The 15,767-nt window shown below is 35.6% G+C and overlaps 1 protein-coding gene across 1 annotated transcript in view; it reads right to left on the minus strand.

The window, feature by feature from the left end:
• The window catches only part of Med13 (mediator complex subunit 13), a 90,171-nt gene that overhangs the window by 50,596 nt on the left and 23,808 nt on the right, over positions 1-15,767 (minus strand). Inside the window, exons 4-9 of the mRNA XM_028772392.1 lie at positions 13,756-13,901; positions 12,851-13,048; positions 10,979-11,173; positions 10,264-10,426; positions 9,659-9,769; positions 824-1,507 (exon numbers count right to left, since the gene is read on the minus strand). Of these exons, the coding sequence (XP_028628225.1) occupies positions 824-1,507; positions 9,659-9,769; positions 10,264-10,426; positions 10,979-11,173; positions 12,851-13,048; positions 13,756-13,901 (1,497 nt within the window). The remainder of the gene's footprint in view (positions 1-823; positions 1,508-9,658; positions 9,770-10,263; positions 10,427-10,978; positions 11,174-12,850; positions 13,049-13,755; positions 13,902-15,767) is intronic.

The raw sequence follows: 15,767 nt of genomic DNA on the forward strand, positions 1-15,767 counted from the left end.
ATAAACTGTAAGCCGGTTGTTTCAAGAGCAAACTGGTTCTAACACCTTTCATTGAAAAGGGACAAATCTCAAGGTGTGACAATTCCTCTTTCACAAGTGTTTCCTAAAGAAACGCTTTTAAAAAAAAAAGATTTATTTATTTTATTTATATGAGTACATTGTAGCTGTCTTCAGACACACCAGAAGAGGGAATCGGATCCTATTACAGATGGTTGTGAGCCACCATGTGGTTGCTGGGAATTGAACTCAGGACCTTTAGAAGAGCAGTCAGTGCTCTTAACTGCTGAGCCATCTCTCCAGGTCCCCTAAAGAAATTCTTACACAAGCAAATGTGTACCCACTCCCCTCACTGTTACCTTTGTTGCCAAGAAAAACATAAAAGATGAAGTCCATCTAACAGAACATAGAGATACTATAGCAGATCCACTGGTAAGAGAAGATCACAAAGCAGTTATACAAGGTAACTAAGTCTCTATGACTTATGGCACAGATAGAACTAAGTGCCAAATTCAGGTCAGTGAAAGGAGAACTAGAAAAAGAGATGGATCTTGTCATAGGCAACCAACCCCTTTAGTTGGGTGACAGACACTGAAGCTTTTACATATTATTCTCTCCACATTTTTGTGGCTAATGTTTTTTTTTTAAATAATGAAAAGTTTCCTTCAGAGATAAACATACTAAAGAAGTTATTCAAATTTAATACCCAGAATGTGTTTTTATAATTCCTATCCTACAACCAAGCCTAGAGTCCCAGCATTAAGAAGTTACATCACCTTTTACTCTTAACTTATAGTAGCGACTATTAAAAACAAAAAATACATACTCTGTAACTGAAGTTACACTTTCCTGTCCAAAAGGTCCAACTGGATCATCCTTGAATTTATCATTTGGAAGTTGAGGTGGTAAAAATTCTACATCTTTTTTCTTTGGGACTTTGTAATACTTCCAGGCTACATTAGCTTCATCTTCTTCCAAGCTTACTGCTGTACCAACATACACGGTAGGTTCTACCGCTTCCTGAAATGGAGGTGGGAAAGACTGGGACAAACTGTCTATCCTATCTTCCATTGGTTTGGTAGGAACCAAGGGATCCGGTGTTGGCATTTGATAAAAATGTTGACTCTGGGGAGTTGAAGGTGTTTTAGTCACTCCTTCATCAACCACATCACATGGATGAGGACTAAGTGGGGGAGGCTGAGGTGAATTTGCCAGTTCAGTGCCATGCATCTGAGGAGTCTTTGCTACATCATTAGTTCGGATATTTGAAAATCTCACTTGACTATCTGCAGCAGAGATCACAAGTCTTTGGCTGGCTGAATCTGTGTCCATGCCAATATCATCACTAATTGATACACGATGGTGAAAAGGTGTCAAGGGGCGCTTTTGAGGCTTCTCACTCTTTTCTTGCTTCTCATTGGTCTTGTGCTTAGGAAGTACTTGCTGTTGCTGCCCTAAAGATGGTGTCTGTCCTTGTTGCCCAGTATTTCTTGTTTTGAGACTTTTATGCCTGAAAAGTTTTAAAAAAAAAAAAAAAAAGAAGATTTAGTTACTTATGTTAATGTACACTATTATAGAAAGCATATAAAGTAAGATTTTGAGACATATGAGATCATTGGTTTTTCATATGCAACCCTAAAAATAGGATGATTTGAATTCACTTGTTCAGTGATCTTAAGCATAAAACCATACAGAACAATTCATAAAAGCCAATTTGCAGAACTGGAGAGATAGCATGATGGTTAAGGAGCATTGGCTCTTGCAGAGGACTTGGGCTCAATTCACAAAACTCATGTGGTAACTCACAACCATATTTAGCTCCAGCTCCAAAGAACCTCGTGCCTTTTTCTGACCTCTTCAGGCACTAGGCATATATATGGTACACAAACATATATATATGCAGGCAAAACACTCATGCATATAGAATATATCTTCTAAAAGAATTCTAAATCAACAGATATTCACTTAATAGGTCTGTGATCAAATAGCTAATTAACTTATATCATGGCTATCGAGGCTTCTCAATAAACCTAGTTTAAGATAAAAAGTATAAGGTTATTTCAAATGTCTTCATTTGTAAATGTATCTGTTATTTCACACTTAGTAACTGTTAAGAATGGCTTGCCCAAGCTTAGTTATTAATTACAATACTATAGTAACTGATTAGTCTAAAAAGTGCTAGAGTTGACTGACAAATGGGCCTGCCTAGGTTCTCCCAGTATTTGGCACTACAGGAGAAATCACTTAACTAGAAAGGGAAAAGAAATGCTTAAAACAACCTTTTCTTCAGGCATGAAGGATTTAATCTAATAATCTTGTAGGCTCTAAGATCTATATGTATTTTTTAACTTCTTTTTAAACAAAGAAATTACTTCATAAAGTAATTGATTATGGAATTTTAAATTCAGTAGTAAGTTTTCTTTAATTCTGGGAGCCTTATTTGTTAGCTAAATCAAAGCTACCAACAGAACAGTAGCACAGGCTAACCACCTGATTCAATCCTGAAAAGCCACATGGAAGGCAAGAATCAACTCCTATAGGCAGTCTTCTGATCTCCACATACTCACTGCTTTGTGTGCATGCCCACCTCAATAAATAAACCTAATAAAACGTTTTTTTAAAAATGGCAGTGAGCCGGGCAGTGGTGGTGCACGCCTTTAATCCCAGCACTTGGGAGGCAGAGGCAGGTAGATTTCTGAGTCCGAGACCAGCCTGGTCTACAGAGTGAGTTCCAGGACAGCCAGAGCTACACAGAGAAACCCTGTCTCAAAAAAAAAAAAAAAAAAAAAAAAAAAAAATGGCAGTGATTTTTTTTCACAGAAGTTTCTGATAAAGAACATTTTGAATAGTTTTTTTTTTTTTTTTGAAAAGTCTGGGACATCTAACTGGATACTATTAAAGAAAACAAGACCTATATCCGAAGGACACAGAGAAACCAAATCCACCATTATGCCAACAGCAGAATCAAAGACAATGTATGAAAACCAGAGACCAATATTCTTCAAGAACGCAAGTGTACATCATTAACAAGAGTGAATAATTAACAAATTAGGAACAATTCAACCCAGCAAAGTATAAAACAATCACGATAAAGCAAATGAAGTTTATTTATTCTAGCTAAAAATTTAAGGTATGACATTAGAAAAGAAATAAAAATAAACCAGTAGTATTCATTACATTAACAGAGTAAATGAGAAAACAAAGGAGCAATAATTACTAATAACCAAGTAATAACTATACATTATTACTTAATATTTAAATAAAAATGTATCCAATGCAACAAGGCAAGAAAAGAAATCAAACATCTCGGGCTGGAGAGATGGCTCAGTGGTTGAGTCCTCCTTCAGTTGTTGGGACACTTTTCTTAGGTGGCTCACAACTGCCTGTAACTCTTCTAGCTCCAGGGAATCCTAGGCCTCTGCCCTCCTGAGGTGCCCACACTGATGGGCACATTCTCACACTCAGACATATAATTAAAAATAATAAAAATAAATCTTTTAGAAAAAAAAAAAGAAATCAAAGATCTCAAAAGAACAAAAACTGTATTTGTAGTTGATCATTATAAACTTCAGTGCAAAAGTCAAAGTTAATTTTTTTTTTATTTTTTGGAGATAGGATCTCTATGCAGCCATGTCTGTCTGTCCTGGAATTATCAGTACACCAGGCTGGCCTCTAAGTACTGGGGTTAAAGGCATGAGCCACTACAACTAGTTAAAAAACTTCTTAGAAGTTTTTCTTAACATTCTTAGAAGAAGGGTAACCAGATCCTGTGTCTCTTCTGATATGGCATATTACAAAACCATTGTCTGTGAAGTACCCTTGCCAAAAATGCTGACTCTAACTTTCTGCTACAATAATAAAAATGCCCTGTATGAGGCTGGAGAGATGGCTCAGTGGTTAAAAGCACTGGCTATTCTTAACCAAAGGACCTAGGTTCAATTCCCAGCACCAATATGGTACCTCATAACTATCTGTAATTCCAGTTCCAGGGGAACCAACACCCTCACACAGATATACATGTAGGCAGAATACCAATGTGCATAAAATAAAAATAAAACACTTTTAAAATGCCTTCTATGTGGCTCTAAGAACCTAACCAAGATGCTGAAAACTCAGGCTCAGTAATTAACAGCACATACTACCTGTAACATAGGACTCAAGAACAAACATAGAATGCCAAGCCTCTATCAACCCTAATCAAGGGATGATAAAGATACTTAACAGTAACACAAATACACACACACACACACAAAACAAAAAATAATAATAAAATAAATTGGTGTAAAAATAATAACAATATCATTCATCTCTCAGTTACTCAAATACTTGCCTGTTGCAGGGATTAAAACTTTTAATTTAAAACATTTTTGAGACAGTATTTCCTGCCTCAGGTTGTTAAATGCTGCTATTACAAATGAATGGCATCACACCCAGTTAAAATTATTTTCTTTTGTTGTTGTTGTTTTTGTTTGTTTGTTTGTTTGTTTTGGTTTTTCGAGACAGGGTTTCTCTGTGGAGCCCTGGCTGTCCTGGAACTCACTCTGTAGACCAGGCTGGCCTCAAACTCAGAAATCTGCCTGCCTCTGCCTCCCAAGTGCTGGGATTAAAGGCGTGCGTCACCACCGCCCAGCTAAAATTATTTTCATAACAGCATATTATTTGCCTTTCCCATTATGCCAACATAGTGATGGAACAAAAGCAGCAAGTGGTCAGACCCTTGGAGCAGTACCTCATGTGCTAGTGCTGATGGCTGTTGTCTTCACCACCAGGTTAACAGGAGCTTCTAAGAACGGTTTGTGTTTTCTGAGTTGTATGTTGTACCAAAGTTTGAACCCAGAGCCTGAGCAATATGCTAAATAAGCACACTATCAATTTCAAACATGTTTAAAGCCAATTTTACTTTAAACTTAGTCTCACTATTTTCTCTACTAAAACCGGAGAGGAGGAGAAACTTTATTAAACTTCAACAGCATTATATACGTGTACTGCTTTCCATATTCTGTATGAAGAAACAGGTCCATATGCAGCCTGTCTGCTACAAAACTGAGGTCACTGGTTGCTTTGAGGAAAATTACTTACATTGTTGCTTGAGGCTAAAGCGAAACTAGCCTTTTTTTTCTTCTTGAAATAATATTTTTATTTGAAAAACAAATCACTGAGTTGATTATAAATACCACAATCCAGAACTTGGGAAACTATGGCAGAATAATTATGAGCATAAGGCCAGCCACCAGCTTCATGCGATATAGACTAGCCTGTGGCTATATAGCAAAATTTTGTCACATGCCCCCCCCCTCAAAAAAAGGAAAATAATCACTGATAAACCATAATTATCCATTTTTTTCATTATTTGGTAGAATTGCTTAATAAGGTTCTTTAAAAACATAGTGAATTTGCCATTTTAATTAAGAACAACTGATAAATTTGCGCTTTTGAGTAACATTTAAAAATTTGAAAAGTTACATTAGGCTATTGGTGACATAAATGCATGTTTAATATTAAATATAACAAAATGTTCCAACATTCAAATTTGCATAACTCAGCAAACCACCATCTTCCAAATGACCAATACTTGATGTTATAAAATCATACTATGTAAAACATCATTCCAATCATCAGTGGAATCAGTTTTATTAAAGTAGACTTAGCTTCCACACTACAACTGACTTTGGGCATGGTGACAGGCACCTTTAATCCCAGGACTTGAAGGGAGGCAAAGACAGGTGGACCTGTGAATTCAAGGCCAGCCTGGAGTACAAAGCAAGCTCCAGGATAGCCATGACTACATACAGAGACCATATTTCACACACACCCCAAAAAGAAAAAAATTCAATCAAAATAGTATTTAAATAATTTTCTTTTTAAAAATGTTTATGAAAATAATTTATAAAGCTTAATAATTTATTAGGATCACTTAATGTTCTTGCAAAGGACCAAGGTTCAATTTTCAAGTACTCACATGGCAGTTCCTAGTTTGTAATTGCAGTTCCAGTGATGTCTGACACCCTCTTCTAACTAACCTCTATTGGTACCAGGTACATACATGGTGCAAATATACATGCAGGTAAAACACTCATACATAAATTAATCTAATTTTTTAAAAAATACTTTGTTCATTTGGATGTACATTAGGTTTCTTTTTTCTTTAAATGAAGCAGTGGTTTAAAGTGTATCTAAAGTGAATTATTTTTTAACTAAGTAGTACTTTAAAATATATCTAAAATGAATATAAATCAGGCTCACATAAATAAAACCAATTTGGAGTTCAATTATTGTTTCTCTGGGTGCTGAAGATCAAAACCAACCAAGGTCTTCTCCATGCCAGGCAAATATTCTACCAATGAATCACATCCTTAAATTCTAGCAGTAACTTTTAAGAGATAAATGAGACCTGATACAAACTTTGAGAGTCTACTTCTTACAAGGCAATAATAAAGATATCATATCCAAGCCAGGTGTGGCGGCATATGCCTTTAATCAGGAGGACAGTGGATCTCCAAGTTCAGGGCCAGCTTGGTCTACAGAGAGTTCCAGGACAGCCATGGCTATGCAGAGAAAGCCTTGGGGGATATAGGGGAAAGAATAGGATAACCATTGACAAAGTGAAATGCATGGCTATACTTTATGTGTAAGAAATGGGAACAGTAAACAGTCATATTTATTTATTTCATTATATGAATAAGAAACTACTAACTAGGGCTTACGAATATTACTAGCAGTAGCTCTTTAAATTGCTGACATTAAGTCCCATCCTGCTATTCTATACAGACCTTTCCAAAATTTAAGGCACAGAACTGTTCTACCAGTAATTCCATACTAAACCAAGTGGGTGAGCCTTCCCAAAGGACTTGTCACTCTCACAGTATGACAAAGTGATCCCTTCCAGAGTTTTTCCAACTAGTCTTACTAATCCCCCTTACCAATGTAAAGATGCAACTAAAACAATTTTAACCTCCTCAAAAGTGACAAATCTGGGGACAGTTTTCAGATCAGTACAAGCACAAGAAAACCCTTTATATGTAAAAATACAATGCCTCAAATTTCTGAGTATGAAATAAGTAAATTCAAGTCACAAGAGTTTAAAAGTCACATTACCCAGTCTATTTTCTGACTTGTACTTATCACTCTTAAATTTAGAAAGAGACTTGAATTTTTTTGTAAGCAAATTATCACTTCTACTAGAGCATTGGTTTCAGAAAGAGGCTTGTTCATTTGTGTATTCTGTGTCTAGGAAAGCTCTTGTCCTAAACTAAATATCAATATATGTATACACAACAATCCATCAGCACAACAAACACAAAATAAAATATCCCAGAAATAATACTCTCTTCCTAATCTTTGGGGAATAAACCACACACACACACACACACACACACACACACACACACACCTACAAAAATATATGGAAAATCACATGTACTGATTTAGTATATCAAAATCTCCATAAACCTAGAAAGAATTTCCTTAAAATGTAAAAGAAAGTAACTTTTAAAGAGCAAACTTTTGTCTTAAGGCCAAGAATTTAAATATTAATATCATTCCTTAGTGTCTTCCTCTAAAATCACTTCAAATAAAGTAACTGAAATCCATTACTTCAAAAGGACTAAAACAAAAGCACATTATAAACAAAAAAGACCTACCTAATAAAAATCTCTACATAAAGAAACCCTTCTTTTCTGAGACTAGACAGTAAGTGTTACAGCTGCTGTTCGTGTGCACACTCGCGAACGCACACACATACACACACACACAGAGGTCTCATAAGAGCCAAAGGATCCAGAATTTCCCAAAATGTATACCCACACACAGTGATACATGACTAGTCAATTCTGCCATTGCCAAGTGAAAGCATCACAGACAGTATGAAAATGAGATATGGATATGTTCCAATAAATTTTTATTTATATATACTAAAATTTGAATTTCATAATTCATATATCACAAAATACTTTTTTTTAGCCTTTTCAAAATCTTTAAAATGTACAAATCAGAAAGCTAGAACAATAGCTCACTGGTTAAGAGCAGGGGTTGCTTTTCTACAGAATCCAGGTTTGATCCCCAGCACCAACACAGTGGCTCACAAGTGTCTAGGACTCTGGTCCCAGAAGATCCTACACCCTCCTCTCACCTCCGTTATCAATGCATGCACAGGATGGATGCACATACACACAGACAAAACACCCTTACACATAATAAAATATGTGTTTCTTTTTTTGTTTGTTTGTTTGTTTTCAAGACAAGGTATCTCTGTCTAACAGCCCTGGCTGTCCTGCAACTTGCTTTGTAGACCTGGCTGGCCTCCCAACTCACAGAGACCTGCATGCTTCTACCTTCCCTGGGATTAAAGGCCTGTGCCACTGGGCCTGGCCCTTTCTGTTTAAATATTTAATGTTAAGTATCATTTTCAGCTCATAGGCCATACAACAAAACAGGGAGTGAACTGCATTTAACCAAGTAAATAAAAGTTGCGAGTCCTGTTCTTAAATTTTGTTTAAGAACAATTATAATTAAAGTTAACTAGTTTAATCTGTTAAATATCAGTTAATGTATCAAATACTTATTCTAATCTACCAACAGAGGCAAGTTTTCAACAGTGTTGCCTTTCAAAAAGTAGATGGTTCAACCAAAAAGCTAAGTAAAAACTTGAATTTACACACAAACATACCACAACACTTGACTGTCAACATATTCAAGTAAATCCAGTTAATGTGTAAAAAGCAAAACAAAAACAAACAAACTACAACCTTGGCTACAACCTGGAGGGACTCTTCATTCTCATCATTCTTTTAGATGATTTTCATGGAGAAACAGGGGTAGGTGCATATTCAATCACAAATTATGTTAACAGATGTCAAAGCCACTATTTATGCTTTATGTGGTGGTAAAAGCATAGAATCTACTTCTAATCTGCCAAAAACTAATAAACTTGACAAAAGCCTGATAATCAAATCTCATCAAAAAGTCTCAAAATATGAAATCAATCCAGCTGCCCAAAGAATCCTAAGTTAAACCATTCTGCTGCCAATCTTTCAGTAATGCAGTTAATTGGAAAGCTGGTATTTTGGTCATGTCTCCTGTAAAATCATTAATTCTTGATCTTATTTTAGCAATTCACTGATGGTTGCTCAAGAATAACGACTTGCTACACAAAACTCAATAATGTATTTACTATTTTAAAAATTACGAAAATTATTTCTTCTATAAAAATCCCAGGGAAGATTTCTCAGACATAATGCAGCTGAGGAATGTGTTCCTCCAGAGATATATGAGCCAAGGATGGTAACCATGACTGTGACCCCAGTACTCTAAATGCTGAGACAAGAAAATCTCAAGTTCAAAGTCAGCCAGAGTATCACAATTAGAGCCTCAAAACAACCACCCAAGGGTATCTATAGTTGATACATGTACTAGAACACAGTAAACATTTGTATTTATTTGGCTAGTGGGAAAGCTTTCCCAGTCTCACACCTGGCAAGAAAAAAAAAGCCATAAATTTTATGTACTTCCCTAATCAGCTTTAAACTGCTGGCCATCTTTTCTCAATTTTCTCCTTGGGGAGGTGGGGGAATCCTAACATATTTACATAAGCTACCTAAAACAAATATTAGTATTATAACTATAATACATACACGTAAGCATCACCAATTGAAAATAAACTTACCTCAAACAACTGCAGCTTGTTCTTTGTGTGGCTTCAACAAAGTCCCAGCATCCTATTTTATCAGCTGTCTCTTCCTCACACAGGCCACTGGATGTAGCAGAATACTTCCTCCTAAAGTGTGATTTACAAATTCCTTAATATATTTCGATTACAGCTAAATTTAATCTTTAATTTTATTTAATTATCAAGACAGAGTTTCTGTGTAGCCCTGGCTGTCCTGCACTCAGTCTGTAAACCAGGCTGGCAAAAACTACAGAGATCTGAATGCCTCTGCTACAGAGTGCTGAGATTCAATGCATGTGCTGCCACCACCCAGCTTAATCTTTAATTTTTAAAAATTAATTTTTCTCAGTTTTTACTCCATACTCTTAATTAATCAGCATGCAAGTTTTAAATATCAAAATAAATATACAACTGAACATGGTGGTGCGTGCCTTTAATCTCGGCACTTGAGAAGACAAGCACTGTGAATTTGAGGCCAGCTTGAGCTATATACAGAGTGCCAAGCTAGCCAAAGCTACAGGGTGAAAGACAGATAAGACAGATGGATAAAATGGGTGAGTGGGTGAGTAGATAGATAGGCAAATAAAAATAAAGATACATACTTGTTCTGTAATCTGTTCATATTACATTCTTGCCAGACTCTATCCACCACATGATTTGCTAATTTTCTGGGTATTTTCCCACCATGATGGCTAGTACTGTCAGTGCTGAAGCCATCGGATACTGAAGAAAATTTGACCCACTTCTGTGCAGACTGAGGATCAACTGAAAACAAACAAACAAAAACAGAGGCTACAGAAAGGTAAAAACAAACTGAAAGAAACAAAATGGAATTTTTGTTAACTTGTCGAATGCTTTGCTATATTTGGTAATTCTAGTGACAGTCTGAGGTCAAAAATTTTTTTCTTTAAATGCAGAGAGTAGAGATATGTAATAAGGTCCTAGGTTTAAATTCCCAGCACCATAGGCAAACACATATACACAAAATGTGTGTGGGAGTACACATGTATTATGTACATATATATGAGAAAGGTCTTAATTCTGAAAATGCAATGAATATGTAGAAATAAAAAGATACCAAGTCTGCAGCTTTTTCTCAAATAGGTCAGAAAAAAGCAATTTATAATCAATGTAATGTATACATACAGAGAGCATAAAAAAGCAAAATTAAGTGTAAATTTAGATGAGTTTTTTACATTAAACTTACAACTTTCCAGTGAGTTTTAACAATTTCAAAAATAAAAATTGCTAAGTACTAATGTACTCAAAAGAATGGATTTGTAGTTAGAGCTGACACTGAAGCAGCCAGTGTACTACCTGTCTGAACTTCCTCAGGAGATGTGGGTGGAGTGAGAGTCACTGAAGACATAGCAGGATCTCTTGTGGAAGCAGGCACTTGATGGATACCCAAGCAAGAAGCTGAACAGTGAGAGGATCCCACAGAGCTAGGAGTAGGAATGTCTGATTGAGGGACTAGAACAAAGCATGCTGGGTAGATCATTCGGACACCCGCTGAAAACAAAATGGACAAAAAAAAATAATAATAATAAAGGAAAAAGATCACAAATCAGCTACCACTGTGGCAGTAGTAGAATTAATTTCATTAAAAAGCATCATAGTAAAAATTATCCTAATTCTATATTTATATAAATAAAGGTATCACTGTATCTGTCCCTGAGTGGAGTTGTACACATGCTATGGTGCATGTGTGGAGGGAGAGCAAAGGATAAACTCCTGTGTCAGGCGACACTTTCCACCTAGTTTGAGACAAGTTCTCCAGGCTACTGTAAATGTCATGCTAACTAACTAGTCTGTGAGCTTCCAAGTCTACTCCCATCTCAGCCTCCCGTCCTGCCATAGGAGTGCTGGGATTAGAGGAATACACAATACTGTATTTGGGCTTCATGTAGATTTTAAATCCAAACTCATATCCTCAGACTTGTATAGCAAGTCTTTTAACTCAATAAGCTATCGATTTTCTACTGTAAATGTTTGAGTTTTTTAAATCTATTTATGTACAGTTGATCAATGTGCACTGCATTATAAATTTTAATTTATAAATTTAATAAAGGTAATGTGGACACTTAAGATCATGAACCATTTTGTCTTCTTGTCTGTTTTCAAGTCTAATAAACATCTGTGCTGTTTCTGTCATAACTATTCCAATAACAGATCATATATTTACTGAAACTGAATGAGAATAGTTTCAACTTTTAAAAAAAGTTATGCATGGTGGTATACATCTGCAATCCCAGGACTCAGGAAGTTGAACAGGTAAGTGTTGAGTCCAAGGCCAACTTGGGTTACAGGGCAAAACAGTCCCCAAAACCTAATAAAAACGCTAAAACTCCTATGAGGTAATCCTTTCATGAAACATTTCTATAACTACGGTAACTACATAACTACAGCATCATAGATACGAATTCCAATTATCTGCTCAATTATACACTGTCCATATCTCCCAGGCTTGACTGTATGCCACACCTTAAAAGAGTTAAATATGCTTAGAGGGATTGGTGCAGTCTCTTTTACTTGTCTCTTCTACGTAATTAATATGCCCAGAAACAGATCACTTTGCTAAACTGCACCTTGAACATGGCATATGGACTAGAGCTAATCTGGAAAGAACTGACTTAGGGAGAATACACCAATGCCAGAAGTTATTTAAGAATATTTTCTGTTACGGAAAGTTTTACTAAACATTCAAGCACTATACATAATACAGGCTGTCAATTTTTCTAGCCCCCAAATAATAACTGCTTCACAATTACTCTTGCCCCTTCTTTAGCATAGACAATAGAGTATGTTCCACTGTCCCAATAACTTTGACTTGGACAGGTAGCCAGTCTTGTCTACTTCACTGTGAGCAAATGTATCATTCCTTTAGACCATTTTCATTCATCTCAGCAGAAGCTTTAATGCACTTCCATCATTGGGCTTGATCCCTGTTACTCCTTTGTTTTCTAAGAACACTGTGTCCCAGACACTGGGTACTTCTTTAACCTGGACTGTACAAGAAGAACATACATAGAGAAATCACAGCCAAGCTGTAGCCCTTATGTAATGTGCAGAGAAAATAAGCAAGAAACAAACGTTTGGTATTCAATGCCAAGGGGAGCTGTTTGTTATTAAGCAAAATCTAACTAAAATACACAGGATTCCCCTTCAGACTAATATCAGAATTCATACCAACAAGAACTTCTACTGCAGCCAAAGAATCATCTTCCCAATCCATATCTTCCTGTTTTTCTTCAGACATCTCCTTCAAACCACATGAAATAGGATAGAACTGTTTCCATTCACCAATTAATTTTTTTGTAGCTGAATCAGACATCTTGAAAGCCTGTCCCGTGAGAGTGCCATTTAGTCCAAATGGACTTAAGATAACTAGAAACCAAAGCAGATATCAAATAAGTACAGATTTATAGCAAATATAATCATAATAGACAGTGTTATAATGATGTAAGCCTAATAAAAAAGGAAACCCATTATGGTCACGCCAAGAAAGCAAATTTATTATACATTTTAATATAAAACACAATGCTAAGATTTTGAAAATTGTTTAAAATATGCCTACCCCAAAATCAAAATATAATCATATTTTAAAATGAACTGGGAATATTTGTGTATCATTCAATTTATTCTGACTCTAAGCAACTTGAAGAAAAAAATGTAGATAAATAAATCTAAATATTTATGAAGTACTGACACATAAATTTTAAAACATACACACACTACATTTAAAATTTAAAAAGATACTTCCAGTACTTAAAAAGCAATCAGCAACCTTATAAAACAACTTCTCTTGAGGTCAACAATTCATGGTATAAATGACATCAAAAGTTCCCCTGGGTAGCTCTGCTAAAGGCAGCTTACACACAAAGCCTTGAAATGATTAACATATCCATAATATAATATGCTATTAAGAGAAAACACAGAAATATTAAAATTCCCATTCATATGAATTTTAAATAATTTCACTAATGGTACTTATTTTGTTGTCTTACTAATATAATTGCTAACATGAAAGTTTTAATCTCCAATACTGAAATGAGAATAAGTAATCAAATGCCTATGACAATAAAATAAGCTACCTTGAAATGGGCTATTAGACTGTTGAGCAAGGGTGACATGCTCTTCACTGAGAAGGTATACAGGTTGATGTTGGTTAATTCCCACACTGGTACAAACATTGCTGTCTCCATGCAAGAAAAAGGTGAAAGAGCAGGACAAGTGTTCACTAATAAAGAAGGAAAAGTTATAGTTTAGTGATGATTAATAGCAAAATAAAATAATTTGCTTTGCTTTTAATGTTTAAATTTATTTTGAGACAGAAATCCACATATCTCAGGCTATCCTTATATTCACTACATACCCAAGGATGGCCCTGAACTTCTGATCATCCTAACTCCACCTCCTGAGTGCTGGGATTACAAGCATGTGAGACCATGCCTTGTTTATGTGATTCTGGATCCTGGGAACATGAGGTCTCATGCATGAAAGCCAAGCACTCTACTAAATGAACTACATTACCAAATCAACATGCTTTGCTTTATTAAGAAGTTATACCACGAAAAATGAATACATTAGCTCAGAAGTCTTTATTATCTGTAGGGGGGAAAAGTATCCATATGAGCAAAGATAAAGTGTTCACAACATTGTTTATAATGCAAACAGCTTTAAGAAACCAGTTAAAACAAGTTAGGTATACCACAAATGCAATTATTATACGACCACAGAAATAAGTCAAGAAAGCAAGTTAGAAAATAAACTCTCAGGGCTGAGGCACATGAGCTAGGAGAGATGGCCTATTTGTTTTGTCAAATCCTAGAAAATACATTCTCAAGGACAGCCGATAAGATTTTTAAATTGAAGGGTAAGAAAATCAAGTGGGAGAAAAGGGATTGGGCTGTATACACTAAGAATCTTTTCCCACACATCTGTCTTAAGCATCCATCTTAAAGCCAGTTCCTTAAATAACCATCAATCAACTCCAAACCAATATATATGTGTATATACATATCATATGTACATGTACTAACCCTATCTAATATTTTTCAGGAAAAGGAAGGCATAAAGAATTAAGTGATAGTAAAAGTTATACTAGAGACCCAATAAAACTAGGAAATAGTAATAAAAAAAGGAAAGACAGTGGTGGCACACACCTTTGATCCCAGCACAAGGGAGGCAGGCAGAACTCTGTGAGTTCAAGGCCAGGTCTATGGAGTTCTAGGATAGCCAGGGCTACAAAAAGAAACTCTATCTTGAAAACCAAATTAAAAAAAAAAAAAGTAGAAAGTAATAGAACTGAGAATCTCATCAGACAGTAGGAATCAACAATGTCTACAGCCAAAAGAAGAAACTGAACCTGAAGTGTTGTGGAAGTTACTAAAGTACCTGACATAAGCTGGTGTGAGGGTGATTGCACCAACTATTCACATGTGTCACAGTTTGCACTTTGTTCTCCTCTTACTCCTTTCTCACTATTGCACTTGACTAGTCTAGATTTTCACTAATAAACACAATACAAAGCCAAAGCAGCTAACATAAAATTAATCTTGTCTTTAGCAATAACAATAAACAATGTCTGAAATTTATAAACTGAGGCCTAGAATTATAAGATTCTCTGGAGCTATGACATTAATTATGAGAAGAACAAGAAGTGAAAAAGAGAACCAGGCTTCTTATAGAAATGGGACTGAGATATTTGAGCTGGAAATATTTTTTATAATATCATTTGGTTCTATTTATATTACAATTTCTTTCAACTTTTCTGAAATTGTGAATTCTACCCATTAGTTAATGATCTTTCTCACCTACTAAGTTTGCTGTGCTTATGTTTTGTGATTATTATTCCTGCTGTTTTTGAGATAGGTCTAAATAGTCTGGACTGGCCCCAAACGCCCAAATCTCTGCTTTCTGCCTCCCAAGTACTGTGATTACACTGAAATGCCACCATGCTCAGCTTAGTTTTTTTTGTTCATATGTAATTACATATGTCAGAATAATTTAGAATGTATTAAAAAAAATAAAAAGAGATAATATAGGAGGTTCCCATACCCATCCAGCTTCCCATCCAGCTTCCCATCCAGCTTCCCATCCAGCT

The sequence above is a fragment of the Grammomys surdaster genome, unplaced genomic scaffold, assembly GCF_004785775.1.
Source record: "Grammomys surdaster isolate TR1022 unplaced genomic scaffold, NIH_TR_1.0 213, whole genome shotgun sequence".
NCBI classification, from domain to species: domain Eukaryota; kingdom Metazoa; phylum Chordata; class Mammalia; order Rodentia; family Muridae; genus Grammomys; species Grammomys surdaster.